This window comes from Dendrobium catenatum, unplaced genomic scaffold (assembly GCF_001605985.2).
Source record: "Dendrobium catenatum unplaced genomic scaffold, ASM160598v2 fragScaff_scaffold_8, whole genome shotgun sequence".
NCBI classification, from domain to species: Eukaryota; Viridiplantae; Streptophyta; class Magnoliopsida; order Asparagales; family Orchidaceae; genus Dendrobium; species Dendrobium catenatum.
Genome location: NW_021318470.1, coordinates 288,127 through 311,934, shown reverse-complemented (window position 1 = coordinate 311,934; position 23,808 = coordinate 288,127). Strand labels below are relative to the sequence as shown.

The 23,808-nt window shown below is 33.0% G+C and overlaps 2 protein-coding genes across 3 annotated transcripts in view; one reads left to right on the top strand and one right to left on the bottom strand.

Annotated features, from left to right (window-relative positions):
- LOC110091936 (ras-related protein RABA1f) overlaps window positions 1-1,208 on the top strand; it is a 4,713-nt gene extending 3,505 nt beyond the window's left edge. Inside the window, exon 2 of the mRNA XM_020816247.2 lies at window positions 469-1,208. Within this exon, the coding sequence (XP_020671906.1) occupies window positions 469-901 (433 nt within the window). The 3' untranslated portion in view covers window positions 902-1,208. The remainder of the gene's footprint in view (window positions 1-468) is intronic.
- Window positions 1,209-3,079: 1,871 nt separating this feature from the next.
- Window positions 3,080-21,911, bottom strand: LOC110091935 (28 kDa heat- and acid-stable phosphoprotein). Of its 2 annotated transcripts, none has more exons than XM_020816245.1 (8): window positions 21,679-21,911; window positions 18,999-19,036; window positions 15,033-15,116; window positions 14,882-14,965; window positions 7,540-7,574; window positions 4,915-5,000; window positions 4,152-4,217; window positions 3,080-3,317 (listed from the first exon to the last, which is right to left on the bottom strand). In XM_020816245.1, exons 1-8 carry the CDS (start codon window positions 21,743-21,745, stop codon window positions 3,283-3,285), a joined length of 495 nt encoding a protein of 164 aa, XP_020671904.1. In that variant the 5' UTR covers window positions 21,746-21,911; the 3' UTR covers window positions 3,080-3,282. The 2 variants fall into 2 exon arrangements, with proteins under 2 accessions (XP_020671904.1, XP_020671905.1); XM_020816246.2 differs by having other exon boundaries at window positions 15,033-15,113.
- Window positions 21,912-23,808: the final 1,897 nt, after the last annotated feature.

The following is a 23,808-nucleotide window of genomic DNA, read 5'->3' as shown; positions in this document are numbered from 1 at the left end:
CGCTTATTTGAACATTTTTGCAACTTTTTTTTTTTATTGCATAATTTGCCACTCTTAAAACTTATAAGCTATGATCCTTTGAGCTGCTAACAGTGGATTTTAACGATACTTAATGCTTAATTGTACTCTACCTCTTTATTGTCAATTGTATTGAGTAAATCCTTTTTTTCTCAGTTGAACTGTGAATTCCTTTAATTACTTTTGCAGCACAAAATTCCTGGATTTTTTTTTTTTTGGTTCACTATATATCTTTGTCCAAATAGTGACTGAGACTTCTGTGCCATATCTCGGCTATTTTTTAGCTGTTTTTAATTCGACACCTCGATGCCAATGTTAAATTTTCTAAACTTTATGCTTAGGTAGTGCTGATGTTATATATATATATATATATATATATATATATTGACTGCTGAAGCATTAAGTAGACTAACTTTTTTTTTCTCCTTTTCCTGCCTGGACTGCGAAAAGGTACCGTGCAATCACAAGCGCATACTATCGCGGTGCGGTTGGTGCACTCCTTGTTTATGATGTTACTCGCCATGTGACATTTGAGAATGTTGAGAGATGGCTGAAGGAGCTCAGGGATCACACAGATACCAACATTGTCATCATGCTTGTGGGAAACAAAGCCGACTTGCGCCACCTTAGGGCCGTCCCTACCGACGAAGCTAAGGCTTTCGCCGAGAGGGAAAATACTTTCTTCATGGAGACATCGGCGCTCGAATCATTGAATGTCGAAAATGCGTTCACCGAAGTCCTCACCCAGATCTATCGTGTCGTGAGCAGGAAAGCTCTTGACATTGGTGACGATCCTGCAGCTCTTCCAAAGGGGCAGACAATCAATGTTGGTACCAAAGATGATGTTTCAGCTTTGAAGAAAGTAGGCTGCTGCTCTGCTTAACTTTTTCTTGCACTGTGAGGCATTCCATTCTCATCTTCTAAATTTCGCAACTTTTACTCAATGTGATTTTCACCTTAAATTTACTCAATACTGGGAGTTTGTCCTGGATGATTTGATTTTGCTGTTTTAGTTTAGTCGATCAAGACTTTTCTATTCATGGCTTGTGTTCATTGTTGTATTGCTTGTAGCTATAACTATAGGCTTTTTAGCTGTTTTTCACATTCAGCTTTTGCTTCCTGGTTTAACAGGTACTCCAGTAATGATGTTTCATCTGATTATATGATTTATTGGTTGGTTCTTTACCTTTAGTGATATTTTATCTATTCAAGCAGACTCCTTATGTTCTAGTGTTTTTTTTTTTTTTTTTCCTTAGTTATTTTGCATGGATCAACATAGTCTGATCTTTTGATAGACAATTATGGCCTTTAATGCTACTCACAGCTTGTTTGTGAACATGTTGTGGGTTCTGAACAAAGGATTCATATGGGACAATTCTAGTTTTTTTTTTTAAATAGTTGCAGAGAGCTATTGTGAGGAAAATTTATGATATATATCTAAAAAGATAAGTAAGGAAAAAAGTTGTCTTAAATAGACTCTTAATGATGATTAGGAGCTAATTCATGTCATTTTTAATTCAAGTTATCATTTTGCTTGCTATTATTTCAATCATGTTCTGAGCAAGGAATAAGAAATTGGACTGGACTGGGGTAGATGGCCGAACAGGGAGAAATTATTTTGTGCGGAGTCCGGATGAAAAGAAATGTCCGGACTTTGAGTGTACACATTATATATACACAATGTGTAAAAAATTTGATACACACTATGTTTAAATTTGTACACAGTGTATACACTAATATGTCTGGATGATTCTTCTCGTCCGGACTCCGCACAGAATAATATACCCCTCACACATGATGGGAATCATGCGCCATGTGCAAAAGTGAAAGATAAAGAATTGAGGCCTAGATTTAGGTATTTGCATTACCATATTAGCAATTTTAGATTAAAAAAAGTACATAAAATTTAATTTTGTTAAAAAAAATATTAATTTAAGCCCTTGAATGTAAAGTTAATGGTGATTATTGGTTCAAATTGTGAATCAAGCACTTCAATTAAACTGGGGTCGGTTCACTGTTTCACTGATTGAAATGATAAGCGGTAATCGATAAAATATGCTAATCAGGGCGGTTCACAGTTGAGTCGGTCGAACCCATCAACATGTTAGAAAGCAAGAAGAAAAATCTCTCAAAAGAAGCCTTGACCTTAAGCTAAATCTCAATCTAACCATTAAATTATTAATTACTCTTTCTTTTACTTTCATGTCTGGCTGCTTTTACAACCTTGGCTATAAATCTTTGTCAATTACCATTATAGATACTTTGTATAATCATTTCATACCATCCATCCACCAATGTCAAAAGTATTTTTGAACAATCAAGGTGAAATTTCAAGCCTGGAATAATAGTTTCCTTATTATATCTATATAAGAACAGGGCTGAGCTCCTCAATTGGATAAGCCTCAAATGAAAGGAAGTTCACAAGCTCATCTTAAATATGTTCACATTTTTATTATTAATATATTCATATATATTTAATTAAAATTTTTAAGACATGTAAAAAATATGCAAAAAAAAAACAATAAAACAGCTTAAATATATGAATGAAATTTGTAAGATGATTATAATATAAAATTATTAAAAACACATCTCATGATTAAATACAATAAAAGAACATTATGATATAAATACAAGAACATAAAAATTAATTATACAAAATTTGAATAAAAATTATACAAAACTTCAATACAAATCTTATAATAAAAATTTTTGCTTTATTTGATATAGTCTTCATTTGGGACGGCTTTCTTACTGCTTTTTAAAGCAATTTTTTAGTATAAAAAATTTATTTGTTGTACTAAAAAATTACTTTAAGAAGCAATAAAAAAATTGTCTCAAATGAAGTCATAGTTTTTTAACTACTTTCTACAGTAACTTCTTAGTACAAAAATCTTTAAAAGTAACGAAAAAATAATGGAAAAAAATACTACCCCAAACAAAGCGATCATATTCATATAGCTATATTTTTTTTTCTTTTAAATTTCCTCAAATCAGGTTCAATAAGATGATATATTCTCCCATCCTCCCCTTTTTTTATCAATAAAGCCATAAAGCCACAGACTAAAATTCAAGCAGATAACAGTCTTTCTTCTAATTAAAAGATATTAAATGATATGCATCCAATAGCATACAAATACAAAAAGATAATACAGAGTTTATGATATAAATCAGTGTTTAGGCTAAGAACCTCTTCATAAATAATCAATTATGCCAAACATTTGAAGTCTGCTGCTGAGTGTGAAGAAAGCTTTTCTTCATCACTGATCACTTGCGAGCCTCAGTCTTTTTCTGCTCCTTTGCTGGCAAAACAAACATTTCAAAGGCCAAATATTGGCCTTGTGAAGGACTAATCCAACAACTTAAGGCATAATTGCACAATTGAAAATAAATAGCGAGTATTATTAAGCGCAGCTCCTTAGAGGAACGAACGCACATATGGATATGTAATATTCTATGCTTTGTTGGAGAAAATTCAAACTAGAATTGGCTGATGATGAATTTTAGAACTCTTATGCCTCATTTAGAACGACTTTTTTATTGCAATTTAAAGGAGTTTCAGTTATAAAAAAAAAATTAAAATTTTATTTTGAGAAGCAATAAAAAAGTCGTCTCAAACGAAGCCTTAGATTTATTTTGAGATAAATATAATATAGGAATGATAAATCAAATGTTGTGGCAATCCAAAGATGATTGTAGAACTCGTCAGTATCAAAATTTTGATCAAAATATCCCATCAAATTTTTTTTAATGCATTATTATTATTTAATGGAATGAGTGTTGATGTTATTTGATAAGTCCTATAATTTTTTGTTTTTTTTTTTTTTAGCTTTTTAAGAAAGACAAAACTTCAACTAATCTATAGAAAGTAGGAGAAATTATTAAGTGCAAGTTATGTATGTAGCTCTGCATCTGTAAAATGAGAGCATGCAATTGTATTCCCCTTTTAAGTACGAAGAGCTATGTACGTAGCCGCAACTAATCATCTCTCTAGTAAGTAGATAGTATAATAAAAAAATGGCTACGTTTGAGACGGCTTTCTTACTGCTTCTTAAAGCAGCTTTTTAGTGCAAAAAATAAATGCATTAAGAAGCAATAAAAAAGTCATATCCCAAACGAATCCAGGCTTAACATACCGGCCTTCTCTTCTTCACGCTTCTTTGCGGCTTCTGCTCGTTGCTGTCGTATCAAGGCCAGTCGTTCTGCAATAAGACAGATCTAAATCACATATTGGGCAAACAAGAGTTTTCTACTGCTTGTTTTTAAGAGATGCACTGAAATCTGCTAATAATTTAGAAATTTCGAAGCCTAAAGGGCAAGGGTCGTAATGAAAAGAGTGAAGTTTTACTGATATAGTTTTTCGTTTCCAACATGTGCTGAGCCAAATAATAGAAGAAATTCTTAGCTGAAATCATAGAATTAGCTGCACCACTTAAGTTGTTGTGAATCATTGGGATTTTAAGTAGGATGCTTATGTAGTTAAAAGTTAATTAGGCTTTGTTTGGGACGGCTTTCTTATTGCTTTCTAAAATAATTTTTTAGTATAAAAATTTTTTGAATTTGAAATTTTTGTACTATAAAGCCATTTTAAAAAGCGGTACAAAAGCTGTCTCAAACGAAGCCTTAGTGAGTAATTAATTTGAAGTAGCCTTTTACTTAATAAACGCCCCCATTTTGGGAGAATGAGATATTAAAAAAGAATGTATATTCTTTCCCTTCATTTTATTAACTCTCTTTTTCTCTATTCTTTTGAGAATGTTGCGCAGATCCAAAAGCTCAATTAGGATCGCGATCCTAACAGAGTTAATATCATATTATTTTCAGACACGGCACCATTGCTTCCGAGCACAAGGTGTGATAGATTGGCAAGAGGTGGAAGAGATCAAAATTGAATCTTACCAAGATCTTTCCTGGCCTGTTCAGTTTTTCCTTGTTCCTGCAGCTTCATGTAGCGTTCATGAGCTTTTTGCTTCTCTATTTCCTCTCTGTGATGAGCAATGAAGTTATAGAACTAACCGTCTTTATGTTCATATGAAAATAAAGTGAAACCAAAAGACGAAATTAGAGTAAATATGCAAACAAAAAATTAGAAACTTGTACGAATAATGCAGCTGGTGATTAAAGGAAAAAATGTGACTTCCATTACTGATTTCAGAGATGGTCACTAAGCACTGGAAATTAAAAGGTGTATTCAATCATATACCACACGACCTCCAAAATAACAAGTTTGAAAGCCACTGACCTGTTACATTTAACCCTTCTACGACGACAAAGCAGAACAAGCCAAAAAAGTCTTCACTAATAATTTTTAGCATTTGAATAAACTTAGGAAATCCATGTTAAGCAAGTTGGAATGGGAAAGATTAAAGGAAATGTAGCTTTAGCATTAATTAATTATGTTATATGATGCCCGTTAATTACTTTAAACTTTAAATACAAACGGAGGTGAGTCGTAGAAACAAGAGCAATTGTAAAATTGCCAATAACGCCATCCTCCATATGCAGACCACCAATTGCAAGCAACACTAGCCAAAAAAAAAAAGAAATCTAAAATATATCATCTTAATCCCAGAATCAAAATACATTGTTCAATCCACGAACTTAAGAAGCCTTGTCTAGAAAAAAAAAATATTCACTAGCCGAACTTAGCAAATCGATGATAGATAAGTTAGTTTTGTTGTGCTTAATGGAGCTTTCCGTTTGTTTTGATTTGATACTTCATTCAGGCTAATTAGTTTAAACTTTAAATATTAACAAAAGTTAGTATAAGGATAGCCAAGAGTATTATTGTCATATCCACCAACCGTACATAAACCAGCAAATGACAAACTCAAGAAATGATGGGAGAAGCATAATTTCACTACCAAATATAGGCAGGGGATACTACATTTACGGTAACTGATGTAACCATAAAGTACAACTGATCAAGCACAAATTTTAAAGCAAATCTCAAAACACCAAATATTTGAACAAGAAATTTAATAAATTAATTTCAAGATCATTTGAACTCTATTTTCAAAAAACTTGTAGCCCAAATAGTGTAGTTCTATGAAATGGGTCTAAATCAAATATTTAGAAACATAATTAGAAACTTCTTGATGAAATTTAAAAAGAAAACGTCCTCCAAATTTTGCATGTTTATAGTCAAAATGAATGCCTCGACAAGGAAAATCAACAAGTCGAAAATCATTTAATTTTGAGACATTAAGCACTAAAATGTCTAAATAATATCAAATGATCAAAGGGGTCAATTCAAATTATCAAATTATATGTCTTAATTTGTGGTAGAAGTAACCAGAATGTCTTCTCTATAAATCTATAAATAATTTATATTTCTCTACATGCAAGTCAAATGGTTCCTTCGAGTGTAGTACAAATGTGAATGTATAACTGCAAGATAATTTATCTCCATGTACTGACGTGATTAATTTTTCATTGCTTGATTAGAGTTCTTGATTTTGTTCATATTTACCAAATTGGAAATTCTATTTATGCTAATTAAATTACAATTTGCTTTTAAAAACTTTTCAATATCTAAATTCTTGCTACATTTTTTGGATTATTTCAATCATTTTGTTATCAGTTGAGTTTTAATTCTAATATTCTATGTTTATATATAAAGAAAATAAGTTGTTCAATTATTTGATGGCTCAAGATTTGTGAATCCTCAATATCTTTTGTATGGATTCATAATATGCAGCATATAAATTGCATTAAAAAAATCCTAATCCTGACTGCAACACTGAGAAAGCCAATGTGTCTAAAAAAACACATTAAAAAATATATTAATCAGGATATACGAGTCCTAGTAACACATTGAAAAAGGGCATCATTCTGTTTGAGTTTTTTGAGCTCATTCAAGATGACTGCGGCCTTACCACCCCACCTGTATCCTAAGAAGTTATTAAGGCAGCCCTTTTCAGTCAATCTTGATTCTAGTAACAAATCTACCAGATTGTGATATAGCATTCAGATTCCAATTCATGAACAGAAAATCATTATCTGATTTCTGACAGCATTGCATTTTAAATCACTAATTTCTTCTAAAACTGAGCTTTAAAATTTTTTAAGGATTTTCTAGATATTTACCAAAGAGTAAAGTAATAAGTAGTTCATGACAATTTGACAGTTAAACTACTTCATTCGAATGGCCATTTTCCACCAAATTTGTTTTAATCTATGGTTGCTAATAAAAACACAAACTTATTACCACTGAAATTCCTACAATGCAGTTACCAAGATAATTCTTATCCATGTTTTCAATATCTAGTTTACTAACTTAACATGCTGGCACTATTTATATACACAACAAAAGACTTAAGATTGCTTCTGCTCTGAAACCATATACTAGGCGTCTCTAACTGCTACATGCTTATCATGGGCATTTATAAAAATATTAGTCTATAAAATGACCATATAACTTCTGGAGTTCATCAGCAGGGAAGAATGTGACAATCAAAGATTTCACTGGAAGGAAAATTAGCTAGATAACAATGGAAAAAGACAACAAAGGCATTCACGTACCTTTCACGCCTCGAAAGTTCATTAGTCTTCTCAAACTACATGACAAAAATGAGATTTTAAAGTTACGCGAGATTCTTAAGATTGCATAACAATTAGCATAGAGGGAAAACACAATCAGTCAGCACAATCAGAGGCAGATTGTAACTTCTCAACAGTCAAATTGACCAATCAAATTCACTATATAAATTTTCAGCTGCAGAAAGCACCGACAAAGATAAGGTTATAAATGATAAATTTTCGTTAAAAATTGTAATAAAATTAAAGGGTGAGATTATCAGGTATTTCAAGATAAGATTAGAAAATAGATTGTTGAACATGCAAAGTGCAGAGCAGAATATGAATGAGTAATTAGGGAGATCGAATTGATGAGTTAGGAAGAAAGAGGAGTATGCACAAGTTAATATGAAAAGAACAACAAAAGCACATGAAAATTATAAGTACATGAAAGACTTGATAGGAATGCGAATAAAGAATTCACAAAGCAAACGTAAAATAGATGTGAAGAAGCTAGTGATGACAGACGATAATTGCCCACAGTTTCTCATAGAAGTTCAGAAGTGGCTATCGTCTAATCGGTTACAACTTTCCACTGAGTTGAACATAGTCGTAGCATCCTCAAGTAGCATTAAAGATGGAGGATGATTGCTAACCTGTGAAATTCTAAGAGAAGGATGAAAGAAAAGAAGATATAGGGGGTAAAAACTTCACGCACTCAACCTGAATCAAAAAATATAAAGAAGAGTGCTAATAATTAGCCTCATAAGCAATTCATTTATTAATTGATAATAATTTGCAATGATATGGAAGTAATCATATTAATTAAAAAACAACCATAAGATAAGTAGGAGTATATTCTTATCCATATTACCCACAATAAGGATGAAAATTTTTTCATATTTACTACACTTAATCCAATAAAATTAAAGAACAAATAAGAAAATTGGCCTAATTCAGCTTGTTAGCTTGTAATTGGCAAATGAAAAAAGCCTAAATTGGTTGAATGGTCATTCAATCCTTATTGCACAATAATTCGCATGGCTGACAAACAACTCCACTACGTAGATTTCACAGGAAGCAACCAAGGCCGAGAAGGTGGCACCAGTGGATCATCTAATGGAAGAAGCAACCATAATATATGGAGCAACAATAGGAAGAGTTTAAAGAACACACAAAGATCTAAAGGCATGGGCGTTGGATGGCTCTGCATGTCATATATCTATGAGATATGTAGAATGTGGACCATCGAAGGACTAGATAACAAATTTGGCCATCGCATAAATAACTCAATTTTTTATAGATTTGACTAAAGCAAATTTCCAAATTAGGAAAGAATTTGAAATTCGAAATTCAAATTTCAAATTTGGGAGCATGCGGAAGGGAGGATTGGACGGTTGGGGAGTTGGGGGGAAGTTGTCGGCGAGGTGGCCGGCCGGGGTTGTGGTGGTGGCCGGTGGCGGGTTCCCAAGGGGTGGCGGCAATGAAGGGTTGGGAAGGGATTTTCTTGTGGAGGAGAAGGAAGATGGAGGTGAATACGAAGGAGGAGATAGAAAACCTAACCACGAGCCGCGGACTCTTCCAACGACTGGTGGGCCTTGCGATTTGCTCCCCTTGAGCTCTCTCCCTTCTCAAGCTCTCATGCAAGAAGAAGAAGTAGAAACACACAAATTTTTTTTATTCAAAATATTCATTAGCTATTACAAGAGAAAAGACACATATATATAGGTCTCAAGTATACATGAAGAAATAAAGACTAAATTGCCCTCAGGGCCCCAACATGACTCAACTCAACATAAGGGTATAAAAGGAATACATCAAATAAAATGCATAATAACTAAAATATAAGCTCTGAATCGTGGCCGTCGATCTGCGATGCTTCCGGCGATACACCTGTTTGAACCTTGGATCGATGTCCTCATCACACAGTTTCTCATAGAAGTTCAGAAGTGGCTATCGTCTAATCGGTTACAACTTTCCACGTGGCTATCGTCTAATCGGTTACAACTTTCCACTGAGTTGAACATAGTCGAATCAAATTAATTTTAGGAGGGTGGCATCCTCAAGTAGCATTAAAGATGGAGGATGATTGCTAACTTGTGAAATTCTAAGAGAAGGATGAAAGAAAAGAAGATATAGGGGGTAAAAACTTCACGCACTCAACCTGAATCAAAAAAGATAAAGAAGAGTGCTAATAATTAGCCTCATAAGCAATTCATTATTCTCTCTTTACATGATATTGACTTATGGTCGACTCAAGATGTGATTCCGATCTTGCATCCAACGGTCAAGGCATCGTGAATCTTCTCCACTTTCCGTCGTCGGCGTGATTTCAATCCTTGACGGATCCCTAGAGATTCCTTCTTCCCATAGTGCTTGGTGAAGAAGACCAACGAACGGTAAGTGGTATTTCACAACGACTCTCCGGGAATGTGATCTTCTTTCTTGATTCACTTACTTTCAAATTCTACTTACTTTATTGAGATTTATTCAAGCAAGAGATTGTGTCTACTAATCGTCATCTATTAGTAATCGTAGGTTTGTTACTTCTTTGCTATTAGATCTCATTGTTATGTCTTGGTTAAGTTGGAAACTACTCCACATGCAAGGTTTTAATTTTCCTATGTGTTTTGATTTAGCTTAGTCTCTTGTGTGGCTTAGCCTAACGGAGTTGACCATTTATGAGTTTTACCTTGTTGTTTTAATCACGAATAACTAAAATCTGAAATTGTTCTTAAACTATCTTGTGCAAGTTTCCAATTTAGCATGTAGTTCTACATCAAGGTGGCACCAGTGGATCATCTAATGGAAGAAGCAACCATAATATATGGATCAACAATAGGAAGAGTTTAAAGAACACACAAAGATCTAAAGGCATGGGCGTTGGATGGCTCTGCATGTCATATATCTATGAGATATGTAGAATGTGGACCATCGAAGGACTAGATAACAAATTTGGCCATCGCATAAATAACTCAATTTTTTATAGATTTGACTAAAGCAAATTGCAATCTTAAGTAATATATATCTCTTAACGTCATGGGAAGTGAACAGGAGCAAAAATCATTATAGGAAGTTCGAAAAGATCAATTATAAGTTTTTACTGGGCTAAAATTATCTCAACTTTATAATAAATAGAATTTGTATAAAACAATCTTATGCTTAAAAGTATTATAAAGCGTAAGCATTTTGCCCAATTTCATTTTTCAGAATGTTAATAAGCTAGTACATTGATATGTTTTTAGATCTCCATATTCTAAATTTTAGATCTTTTAATGAAGGACTGGGATAAAGGCTTGATATTGTTGTTGTTGTTATTTTAATGAAGGACTGGCATCAGCAGAGAAAATCAATCTTGATACTACAGTTGAAGAACATCACAAGTAGTTTGTCTTTTTAGATTGTATCCGATAACCAAAAGGTTGGAGATCTCTTAACTGGCTCCCATTGCTACCATGAGATATTGATCAGTGGCTGTAGAGGAATTGCTTTTATCATATGTCATTCCGTGTCTAACCATCAACACGATAACACGATTTGAACCGAATGAAAAAAGAATGATAGAAATTATAAATATGAGAAGAATAACTCAGATACTATGTTGAAAAATATAAAAGATAAACACGTATATTTTCTAATTACATCGAGACCGAAAAGATTAGAGTTTATAGGAGATACAAAATCAAATTAATGATCTTAGAATAGAACATGAAAAATTGGTCAAATTTAAAAAAAAAAAAAAGTAAAGATAATTCCTCAGAATTAAATATATGAAATCACTCCTCTTCACATGGAAACAAGTGACCGACAAAATCATGATATAGATTTTTTAGGATATACATAATCAAATTAATGATCTTAGAATAGAATATGATAAAATTGGTCAAACGAAATAAAAAATAAAAAATTAAAATAGTAAAGAAAATTTCACAAAATTAAATATATGATCTCACTCCTCTTCACATGAAAACAAGTGACTAACAAAATAATAAAAAATCATGATCTCCTTGATTTGAACATGAGATAAGATCTCCTTAAATGAAATTTGTAGAACAACTAGAGTTGCCACTTGTCAGCAGCTAGAATGATTTCAGGATGAATTAATTGATGACAATTGATAGGGAGATTTCTACAATTGTTGAAGTGCTGGTTATAACCTGAAGACTTCAAGAAATGGTTATAGGATTTCCACAAAATGACATCCGAACAAGTGAGATGCAAAAGTGTACATTGGGATACAAAAGTGTGAAGACGTGAGCACACAACGCAAGAGGTAAATGATTAAAAAGAAGGTTGAGTCAACACGTGGTCTACTGAGAAGAAAAGGATTTTATGGTTTACGATGGGCAAGAGCCGTGGATCAATGGGTATCGAAGGATGGGGTTCTGCGCATGGGGCACATAAGAGAGAATCACAGGCTTTTGAGGTAAGCTGTGAGAGATTAAAATATTTAATTGTGCTAATTGTGCGAGTGAGGAGCAGTTCTTAATGTGGTTTTGGTTTATTTATCAAATTTGGGGGTCTCAAGATGCACAGGTGCAAGGTTTAAGGGTTATTTAAGACTATAAAATCTAGGTTTGTGTGTTGGGTTTGCAAAAAAGAATACAAGGGTGACACAAATAAATTCATTTTTTGAAGCAGACGGGAAAATAGTTCAATATTTAAAGTAAAATGATAGTATATTAGCTCTAATATCAATTGATGAAGAATGATTGCAGAAGAACAAGTTACAAATTTCGGAAAGGAAAAAGAAAGTGATGAAGATAAAGAAAAGAGAAAATGTTACTACAAAACATGGAGAAATACATATATACAACTTGGATCAAAAAAGAAAGCAAAGAACACTCATAATTTGTGTCATTAATAATTCATTAATCAATAAAAATTCATAAAAGCAGTCATATTTATAAAAAAGACCTAAAATAAGGATGAGAATATCCTTATCCGTATTACTCAAAATAAGAAAGATTAATCTAATAAAATTAAAAAATAAAAAAATTTGACCTAAATCAATGGGGGTTCTAAAAAGTTGTCCAAGCCTTTTACAGCGTGGGTTGACTCCTCGCAATTAACAAATGAGAAATTGATCTTGCATAGGTTAAACTGGTCAAATGGACAATCAATCTCTATTATTAAAGACCAATAAAATGACCAAAATATTTTGAACCTATAAATTGAAAGGTTAAAGTGATACTACTATAAAAATAATACATTTGTTGATTTATCAATACACTAATATATACACCATATAAATATAATAACTTAAAATAATTATTAAAAATAAATAATATTAATAATTACCCATAATTTTTTTGTAAAACATTTAAAAAATTAACTATAAATTAAAGTATTTCATTTTAAGTGGGTGGGGCCTATTCTGTGAGGCGTACGCCTCACCCAGAATTGCGCAATTGCGCCTCTGAGGCGCGCCTTAGTCCAGGTGAGGCGTACGCCTCAGCCAGGTGAAGAATTGCGTAAGCCTCGAGGCGTTTTTTGGTCAAATTGCGCAAAGGCGCGCCTCTAATTGCGCAATTTTAAACAGAGATGCATATAAAACATAATTTTAAAAAAAAATTTGATGTAATATGAAAGTTAAATTGTTATTATTTTATAGATATTGTTTTTTAGATTTTAACGATTGATTGATATAAAAAATCTCAAACCTAATAATGAATTTAGGATAAATTAATTAATCAAAATAAATGAGAAGATAATAGGATAAACTTTGATTCAGAGTTTTATGCTTTATATTAAAAAAGTAATTTTGGAAATATTAAAGCTATAATTTAAATAAAGATAAAAGAGCAAGGTAAACAAAATTTGAATGCTATGTGTGTTTGAAATAAAATTCAAAAAAGAAATGCCTAATTGTAGTGATAAGTTAAACATTAAGTTAAATATTAAGTCAAAGATTACCTATAACTGATATAACAAAATAAAAAAGAAAATTAACTAAGTATAATTTTATATACTTTAATGAAAGTAAATTATTAATAAAGAATTATATATAATAAAATTAAGATAATAAATAGAGGTATATAACTAAAAGAAAACTTATATAAATTACTTAGCATCAATATCCTATAATTAATTACATATTGTTATAGGTATCAAGCTAAAAGAAAGAAAGATTAAAGATTAAGTGGCAGATCTTCCAAGATTAAGTTGGGAAATTATATTTTTATTTTATAGTAACTATGTTCATTCTACGAAATGTGATGTATTGAGTATTAAGCCCATTTTATATGCATTTGATTATGTTTTTACCACAAATTTACCTTTGAAAATTGTCTAAAATAATTTTCACTTTTCCATGCACAAAACCGTCATATTGTTTTGAATGTTATTTAGTATTCTTGTTTTAAATTCCAATGATTATCTCTTGTAATGTTATGTAAAATTTCTTATCAAAAATAAATGTCTGATGAACATAATGCAAAGAATGTGTTCTATATGAATGATTAGGTGTGTATGTTGACAGATAGAGCTCATCTTTATGATACTAACTAGGCACGTTTTTACCCACACATAAAGGTCACTGCCTTCCCTTACTTCAGTTTAGAGAAAGGTTTGGAAAAGAATATTGATGTGGATATACCTTAAGCTACAGGCGGTGCTCTTGCAACCGGTATATTATAAGATAAGTTATGATAATAGAAATTCCTTTACTGAACTCATGTTATAGATATCCAATTAAATGATATGTTCTCTTTTACATAATTGAATACCATGCTAAAGTTTATGATTACAATTATATTAATATGAAATACAAAATTTGATTTATGAAGACGCGCATCCATATTGTTTTATATTCTCAAATTACTATAGCTTAGAACTATAATAAGCTACTAAGTTATTTATATAACCAATTCAAATAATTGATAATCATTTCTTTCAAAAAGGCTCCTCAAATTTAGATTGATTAAAAAAGAGAGCATGCATAACACAATAGATGCAATTGAGGATAGGTACCACCAGGAAACGTGCATATTAGTTTGTATTTTGCAAACATATTAGTGGCATTTTGATTATGGAAAATATTCTCTTAGGAATTTTTTTTGTTAAATACTTTAGAAAGTTTTAATGTTAATAGAAAGTATTTAAATTTTCAGCCAACTGTCAGTTCCCACCTGGTACTCCAAATTTATGGGTTGGGTTGCAACTACAAAAGGATCCAATATTATAGCAAAATCAAGCTAATTGTGGAAATTAGCATAGGAAAATCTAAATTTCAATGTGGTATAGCTGGTTAACAAATGATAATTCAGCATATTTGTGCAAGCTCGTTGAATACTATTTACATTACAAATGCATCTGTATTTGAGAAAGGGAATGTTTTAGCACTTACATTAGCATCTTTAGCTTTCACAGTCTTTGGCTTTAACAGGTTTGGGTTCTGAACTTCAATCAGGCCTTCAGTGCCTTTCCTTTTCTGTGAAATTAGGAAACCACTTATGTAAATCTCAGTGTTGCTAGCATTAGAGTTTCCAAAGTACTACCTCAGTCTCTTCAGAATCCTCTTCAGATTCCTCTTCAGATTCCAATTCTTTTTCTTCTTCTAGCTCTTCCTTCTCTTGTTCCTGCTAAAATCATAAATTTTGGATCAAGAAACATGGAAATGAAGTTTATAAGGTATCATAATAGGGCAATGACATTCCGTTTCAAAACACATTAGAAATCATTTTTGAAGTTTAACCTAAATATCAAATCCCTACACAAGAAATTTCCCCCTATGTTGAAATTAAGATAACAAGGAGGCAGAACTCTTACTGGCTTTTGAAAACTCGTTTAAACAACTGTGTGAAAATGACAGTGACGTTCATATAAGATATCAGAAGAGGGCAGGTAATTATTTTTTATGTAGCCAAAGATGGGGTAAGATGTACGTTCCAATAATAGCACCAACTAAGTAATTACAAAACTTTAGATCAACCCCTTTTACCTATATCACAGTGCAAGGAGAGTGTCGGGTAGAGGGGTTTGAGTGGACTGAGTTGGGAGAGTGAGTGAGTCGGCTTAGGTTTAAGTGGGGGTCGGTTAGGGATGGAGGGGTCTCGGCTTGGAGCTGTGGTCGGGCAAGGGACGACTAGGGATGGGTGTTCCTGCGGCTTGGATAGAGGGAGCTCAGTAGGATGAGGAGATCGAGAGGGATCGAGTGGAGATCGGCCAAGGCTGAGGTAAGCTTCTTCACTCACTCTTTCTCTCTCTCTCTCTCTCTCTGTATGGATCGAACGGCTCAAGCAAGAGCTGGGTCGGGGTAGAGTCGGAGAGGGAGGTGGAGCTCGGCTTTGGCGTCGGCACAGGGAGGGCGACGGGATAAGAGTAGGAGGTCGGGTGTTGTGCAGTCGGAGAGGGAGGTGGAGTTCGGGAGGTCAGCTTAGGTCGGAGACTTGGGGAGGAAGAGTCGTGTGGTTTGCGGGGGGTATCGAGAGAGGAAGAGGGAGAAGCGATCGTGTCCCGAAGCCTTCAGCTGGTGCGGTTTTTAACGACGAGTTTGGGAAATGTGATCGAGGCGAAATCGCGCGTGGTCAGCTCTGCTTCGGCGCCGTGTGCAGGGAATGGTGCTGTAGCAGGAGGCGGGATATCTGCGGGATTTGGTGCAGGATATGGGCATGGGGCGATGCAGAGGTATGATTTCAAGTCATTTTTTATTTCATTTATCTGATGTGGAGGTCAACACTAACATAAGCTTGTCTTAAAAAGTTAGTATCTGAGAGCTCAATTTTGAAGATAGCAAACATATGTTTCAAGGTTACTAAAGTCCACATTTAGTAATTTCAGGATTGAAGGTTAGCACCAATCCTAATGAATGATGGAAAATCGTTAAGAGAATGATGGATACCAATAAGAAGCTTATAAGCATCAAGGGTACATCTTTTGGAGTTCAAAATGAAGTTTCAAGCTTAATTGAATCATTATAATACTTAAATGTCCTAGATGAGTAAGCTTTCGTTTTGGTACATCTAATAAGATCTCAAATATGATTTTTAATGACCGAATACTTAAAATTTGACAAAAATGTTGTTTATAATTTTGCTAACACAACTTTCAGGAAAATCCCAACTCATTTTGATTGATGTTTCAACTATTTTTTCAAATTTCTATTTTCTAATTATTTAAATCATTAATATAATAAAAATTACGTGTTAAATTTATCACCATAAATCCCAAATATTTTTGTATACAAATTGATAAATTATATGATAAGTTTATGTTTCTAATTCCTTCAATAGCATTCCACTTACATTTGCTGATACTGCATTGTTTCGCCTTCAATTACTACCAATAGAGACCGTTATGGACTTGAGTATACCCATAACCCAATGGGTTCACAAAAAATGGGGATCAGCTTTTTAAACTTGTTAAGTTGTTTCAATAGACCTATTAAGCTTATGCAAACCCATTAAGGCGTGTTTTGCACATAGCAAACTCGATAACTGTTTTTTTTAGCTGTTGAGGGATTTTCCAAAATTAGAAATTTTCTATGCACTTTTAACAGCTCTTTTGTTTATCAAATTGATTTCTAAGCTTCTTTATATATAGCTCAACACTTACAACAGTTTCAGAGAAAATCCAAAACAAAAAGAATTCAAAAACCTGAAATTCATATCTTTTCTCACACGAAGTCCCCCAAGCTTGAGCTCATGAAGGTTCCATCATTTGCAAGATATTTAGGAATTTTACAAGCAATCTGATGTATGTAAGATTGCTTCTTAATTTTTCATTTTAATTTTTACTTGTTGAATTTCATCATAAAATTTTTCTTATATTCTTAGTTTTTTGTTTTGTTTACTTTGTATTTTGTTTGGGGTTGTACTCGCCTAGCACATGAGAGTACATTGTGTTACACTCGCCTGTAAATAGAGTGGGCAGATGTTAGCTAATTGCCAAGCAAACTCCGACTAGCGGAATCTTCCGGATGTTAGCTACGCGTGGACATAGCATTGGGGTTGGCCAAACCATATTAAAATTCTTGGCATCTCAAATTCTATAATTTAGTTTATTTAGGTTGCACAACCTCCACATTTAATTAATTGTTTGGAATGAATTGCTTATGCTAGAATTTCTTTTCAGTGACTATCAAAATAATTAATATTATTATATTAAGTATAGAAAAACATTTTACATGTGCTTAAATTCTTAAATACTTCACTTATAACATAAATTCGCATTCTTTATAGTGTGGACACAATTATAACTTTGGTGTTAGAACATTAAACTGGATTGACTTCTGTAGTTGAGTTAATACTTTTGTAGTTGAGTTAATACTTGATACTGGGCTTAATAGTTATGTTATGTGTCATCAAACTTGTAGGATTAGATTAATTATAAGTGTATGTTATCTAATATTACTGATTGTGATAAATTAGGTTATGAAAAATTACAAGTATAATCCAATTAGTTTATACAGATTGTGTATTTGTTTTCTCTAACATTTGTCCACATAGATTGTATAATTATTTTGTTTAGATTATTGATTTGATCTATAGTTTGCATTGTGTGCTTTAGTGTTATATATTTAAGCATAACCACAGTAATTTTAGTTTTGTATATTAAGTTGATATTAGTACATTCATTGTGCGTTTTAAATTAGTGGTTTCAAAAGAAATCTAAAGTGAATCATTGCACACCTAATTCAACCCCTCTCCTCTCTCTTAGTGTGCCTTTCCTTACACTTAAGCCAAGTTGCACTCATAGGGAGGTAGGAAGAATTAGTATATATAACTTATCAATTAATCAATTAACGACAGTATTTGCTAAAGATGAACATTTAACGAAACTTTTTGAACTATGGTACTCTACATTCACTCTAATATTTGCACCATGTAGCAGTAGAGTAAAAATATTGGATACCTGCAAATTTCATCATGGATCTTCCCGAATAGAGAAAAAGGCATTGACTACACAGAAATTGAATTGGTAAATAGCATGAAACAATAAAGCAACAAACTTCAACTCACTGCATGCATTTGGGACATTTCCCACCACTATTGGCTAGTTTACTGCAAATTACTTACTTTCTCATTTCATACCCTTCATTCTTAAATAGCAAAGTTGAAAATTTCCAGTCACTGAAGGCATACATGCGCCATATCATGGGGACACCCGTGTTAAGCTATAATGGTCAAATAGGCAGCTTCAACTTAAGTGAAGTTAGAGGCCAAAAAAACTAGCAAGCAACTAAAGGATAATAAATTTCCACTTCTTGTTGAGCAAAATAGGGATGCTCAAACAAGTGATGTCATTTTGAACAACTATTCGGACAAAAAAGTCCTGAAGACACCGGTTGAATTAAAATAATGTTGAAGGAAAAAAAAAACTAACAAGCAAAGAAGGATAATAAATTTCCATTCCAACTTAAACAAAATAGGGAATATCCCAAAAAGACATAAGTATGAGTAACTTCTGTAATAGAACTGTGTTGAAGACATTAGCTGTACTAAAATAATTTGAGCAGTTTCTACCTTTCTAAAAGTGCGAGGACGAGATGATGTTCCTGCAGCTGCAGCACAAAAGCACGGGGAATAAATCAGAAGCAAGTCAAGATGACCCTCATCATAAACTATACATAGCTTCTCAAGATTCGAAAGTCACAACTAAGACTGTAATACCTGCTTACATGACAGAATTTTAATTGCAATAGAGTTACCCATAATGTAGTACTCAAACTATATCTTATGATCATCAACTAAGTTTCTCATCCTTATTTTCTGACGGAAAAATTTTGCAGCTAGATACAGACATCCCCAAAAGCCTACCAAAGCATTGTGTTTGATCAAGTTAAAATATCCATAAGCACACTTTTAAGGACCAACATTTATGATTTTTTTTTTTTTTTTTGCTTCAATTTGGTTATGAGACAATCAATTGACCAATTCAAGGACACAACTTATAGGTGCAGAAAAGTGGAGAAACTGAGAATATGAAAATAGCACATGCAGGAATCATCGGTCTCCCTTCTCCCCTTCTCAAAATAGGACCACTCAATAAAAAGGAAAATTTGTATATAACTCCATACAGTGTCTCTCTAATATAAATAAAAGAAAACAACATTATTAATTCTCGTAATGAAGCTACTTTTTTTTTTTTGGCAAATTAATACACTTCAAAACTTTAATAATTAACTCTGATATTGTTTTAATCCTTCTTACCCACAAAAATAATTGAGATCATCTTAACAGGCCGATAAGCTCACCATATCCTGTGAGTGCGATCCAACCAGCATATCCCACCTGAAGTTTTTACTTTTATTTTGAACAACCATGGAACCTAGATCCAAAATAGTATCCTTAATCAAGTAAAAGGATCCTCAGGCCACTGTAATGATCCTTCATTTAACAATTTCAACAAAGTGAAACACTTCGGTTGCATCAAACCCAAATATTTACAAATGTATGAGAACAACCGACTTAACATCTACTCAGGTTTGTTCCAACTCTAGTACTCTAAAGTTTATTCAACCCAAATTATTTACTTGGATTGAAAGTGGTTCATTGAGAATTATGTCAATCCACAGAGAATTTTACCAACCAACAAGAATCATGCCATTCAATCCACATATTTTAGTAAGATTTGAGTTCAACCCAACAAATCTACCAATTGATATTCTACAAGGTTTGGACAACCCAACATGAAATTCAAGGGGCTGCAAACAAACTTTAGTTGGCTGGATAAACATAGCAGAATGCCAAGATTGCACCAAAACCTTGGCAGAACACCTAAGTTGGACAAATCCAAGTAGTTTACTAGCTAGCAGTAATCCAAATCATGTTAGCATATCAAGTTGCAGCCAAAACATAGGGTTGTTGGTTGAACATTAAGATCAATAAATAATTCCTAGCAACCAATTTTTTGGGTTGTCAATTGGTCATAGCAACATATCATAATTTTTCACCTATTGCACTCAAAATTGGGAAAATTATGGTGATGGGGGGAAGAGAGAAAGAAAAGAATATTGGATACTAAACTAATTATATTGTATTTCAAATAGGTAATCTTAATTTTAGCTTATGTATATATAAGCATATGCATACAAACACTTATGAATGTTGGTATGTACATTCATCCAAATGATTTTATAAAGTATATGCAAACACAAATGATTTTATAAAATATTTTTAAACTAACAGTCTAGGATTGAGTCAAAGCAAAATTAATGATTTCTTACTCTACCAAAACTTGACAGAAAATAGAGCTGAAATCAAAATTTATGATTTCAAGTTGAGGTTTGATCACTTGAATTCAACTCTTATCACCCAAAGAGGTTGGATCTTGCAATTGCCTAAGTTGGAAATAGTTGCCATTATTCTACTCGTGTATCTATAAGACAGTAAAGCCTGAATCTCATCTTTTCCGCTCTAAATAGGAGTTCTAATTTTGGAGAGAAAATAAATGAATTTGAGACAAAAAGAGCTTTTTTTTTCTTTTTAATAGGATTTTGAAATGGGAATAAAAGAAAACATAGGAGGTAAAGTAGTTATTAATTGTGTTGTCATCTTAATCTAATAGCATTTAATTAAGCAAATATTTCAGTACTTAATCCTAAAAGGGTATATATATCAAATAAGTTATACCATTTCTTCTTTTTTCTGTTGCATTTCTACCAAATTCCACCAAGAAAGAAATAAATAATTTTATTCTCTTAGAAGTTAGAACTACCAATAAATAAAATAAAATAAAATCTATATCCTCCTTTTATTCTATTTTCAGTCAACTAATCTCCTTCCGTTCCGTCCCCCAAGTCCCAATCAAAGTTCAATCTACACCACGAACCACAAAACAAATACCTTTAGTTTCATGTTAGCCTGATAGCATAGATAGGTACTTTAGCATCAACAAACAGTTAAATTTAAAGTATCATCCTCATCCCATGTACACAATAATATTAATTAACTCAAATTAGTCCAACTGGTTGCATCTTAACATGAATCAAATATGAATCACTATACATAAAATAGAGTAACAACATCATCACAGAAACAAAGTTATGGAAAAAGATTTATGTAGCATATGATCAAACCTAATCCCATCTGCACTGCTGCAAAGTCAACAACGAATAACTGAATCCCAAAAGAAAAGTAAACTCTGGAATCCCATTACCAATACGAGTATAGATTAAACATAAAGAAAAAGAGAAGTTAGTACCCATCTCTTCCGGCGTGGAGAAAAGCCTCCGGCCTGTCGGCTTTGACTTGAACTTGCCCCTCACCATTACCTCGTTAATCTAGAAAGTACAGAGAAAGGCGGCGATATGGAGAGGGGGGGCGGCGATGTGGAGAGGGGAGCGAGCGGAAGCGTTTTCGTTCGCGAATTCGAACTGCTATACCTCTCGAATCTCGATCTTCTGATCTTTAACGCAACCTTTGCGATGTAACATAATAACTTTGTTATAATTTATAATTTTATTTTAATTTTTAGTCATCTTCTTTTCAATAAATTTAAATAGATAAAATATTAAATATAAAATAATAAAAAAAACATTATGCTTTCTGAATTGACTATTATATAGCCCTCATGTATCTAAATTATATCATAGAATCATTATATTGTCTTCTTTAATATATTAAGATTTTGTTTTCTCGTTATTAGTATCGTCTTCTTTTCCAAGAAGGATTGCAATGATGATCCCAAACAAAATATAAAATTTATCATTTTATCCTTGATTCAAGAAATATACAATATTCATTGTATCTCAATCATTGGAAGATCAATTACTGAGAGGTTCGATCGGTCATCTTCCACACAAGTTAACATCATCGAGTAACGCTCTGACAAATAACCTCGGAAGGTCAAGCATCATTTGTGGATTCTCTCGGCCTCTTATAGACATGTTAACATCATAAAGCAATGCTCTGACAAACAACCTCAGATAGGTCAAACATCCCTTGTAAAAATTTTTAAACTTTTTCAATACAAGATAATAATATCGAGTAATGCTCTAACAAATAAATTTGTAAATGCAAACTCATGGGGTAGCCTTAAAGGGAAATTAGTAGTGGGCATGTTCCTTACTAAACAAACTCCATGAGTGCATGTGACTGATAGGGTCACCACTCATTTAAAATTTTTAGAAGGCTAAATTCCTCAAAAGATATATATTTCTTTGAATCATCAAAATTAAAAATTGCAAAAGTAATAAATCTCTTTAATCAAGTTGCTTTAATTGGGGGGGAAATTCACAAACAAAAAATATTCTTACTTGAATATGCGGCATTTCTTACTTCAAAAGTAAATATCAAAAGTAAAAATGTAAAATTCTAAATCACATTCGAATGTACAATCATTTTCGTAAGCAACTAAAATTAAAATTATATGAAGTAAAGTGTTTTAATCAACATCATCCCATGCACTGTAATAAATCATGTTGGAGGAGCACGTGCCCAATTAGACCTTTATGGGGCAATAATCAGCACATTACAAAACTCCTTCAAACCACCATCAAACCATCAAGCCTCCACTTAATTGGCAACATGAGTGTGCTGCTAAATTGTTGTGGTTGACACAGTGTTTGATCCCCTCCATCAAGATATTCACCATAAGCGTCAACTATCATACTATCTCCAAAAAGATGAATACCAAACATAAACAATCACCGGAGTTCTGCTTGTCTATTGATTATCGTTGAATGTCCTCTAAAGTATTGTTTATGCCGGATATCCTCCCAAGTGTTGCCACCGTCACGTCATTTCTCAAATTTTGGGAGAAAATATGAACCGACAAAAGAGAATTAGGCTTTGATCACCACCAATATTCTCCGAGCTATCAATCTAACGGAAAACTTGGATCGACACAAGAAAATCAGGCTTTGCTCGCCACTAACATTCGCTTTGATCATCACCAATGTTCTCCAAGCTATAAATCTAAAGGAAAGCTAGGATCAGCACAAGAAAATGAGGCTTTGATCACCACTGACTATCCCCAAACTACCAATCAAATGGAAAACTTGGGCCGGCACAAGAGATTGTGCTTTTCCCTTCTCCCATGGGAGGTACTTATAGGTGCAAGGGGAGGGGTAGAGAAAAAAGCTTTCTAATTATTTAAAAAAAAATTATATCAATTTTTTGAAATTTAAAATCCATTGACGTATTTTCTTTAAAAAAAATTAAAAATATATAAAATAATTCCTTAGTTTTGCTACCTCAAATTCGTTGTCGCCTCACCGATGGCAAAAGCAAAAAAAACACTAGAAGGGAATTGCTGTACGCGCACCCCATCCGCACGAGTAAGGCGCGCGCCACCGCGTAGGTTACGCGGCCCGCTGGGGCCATTGGTGGC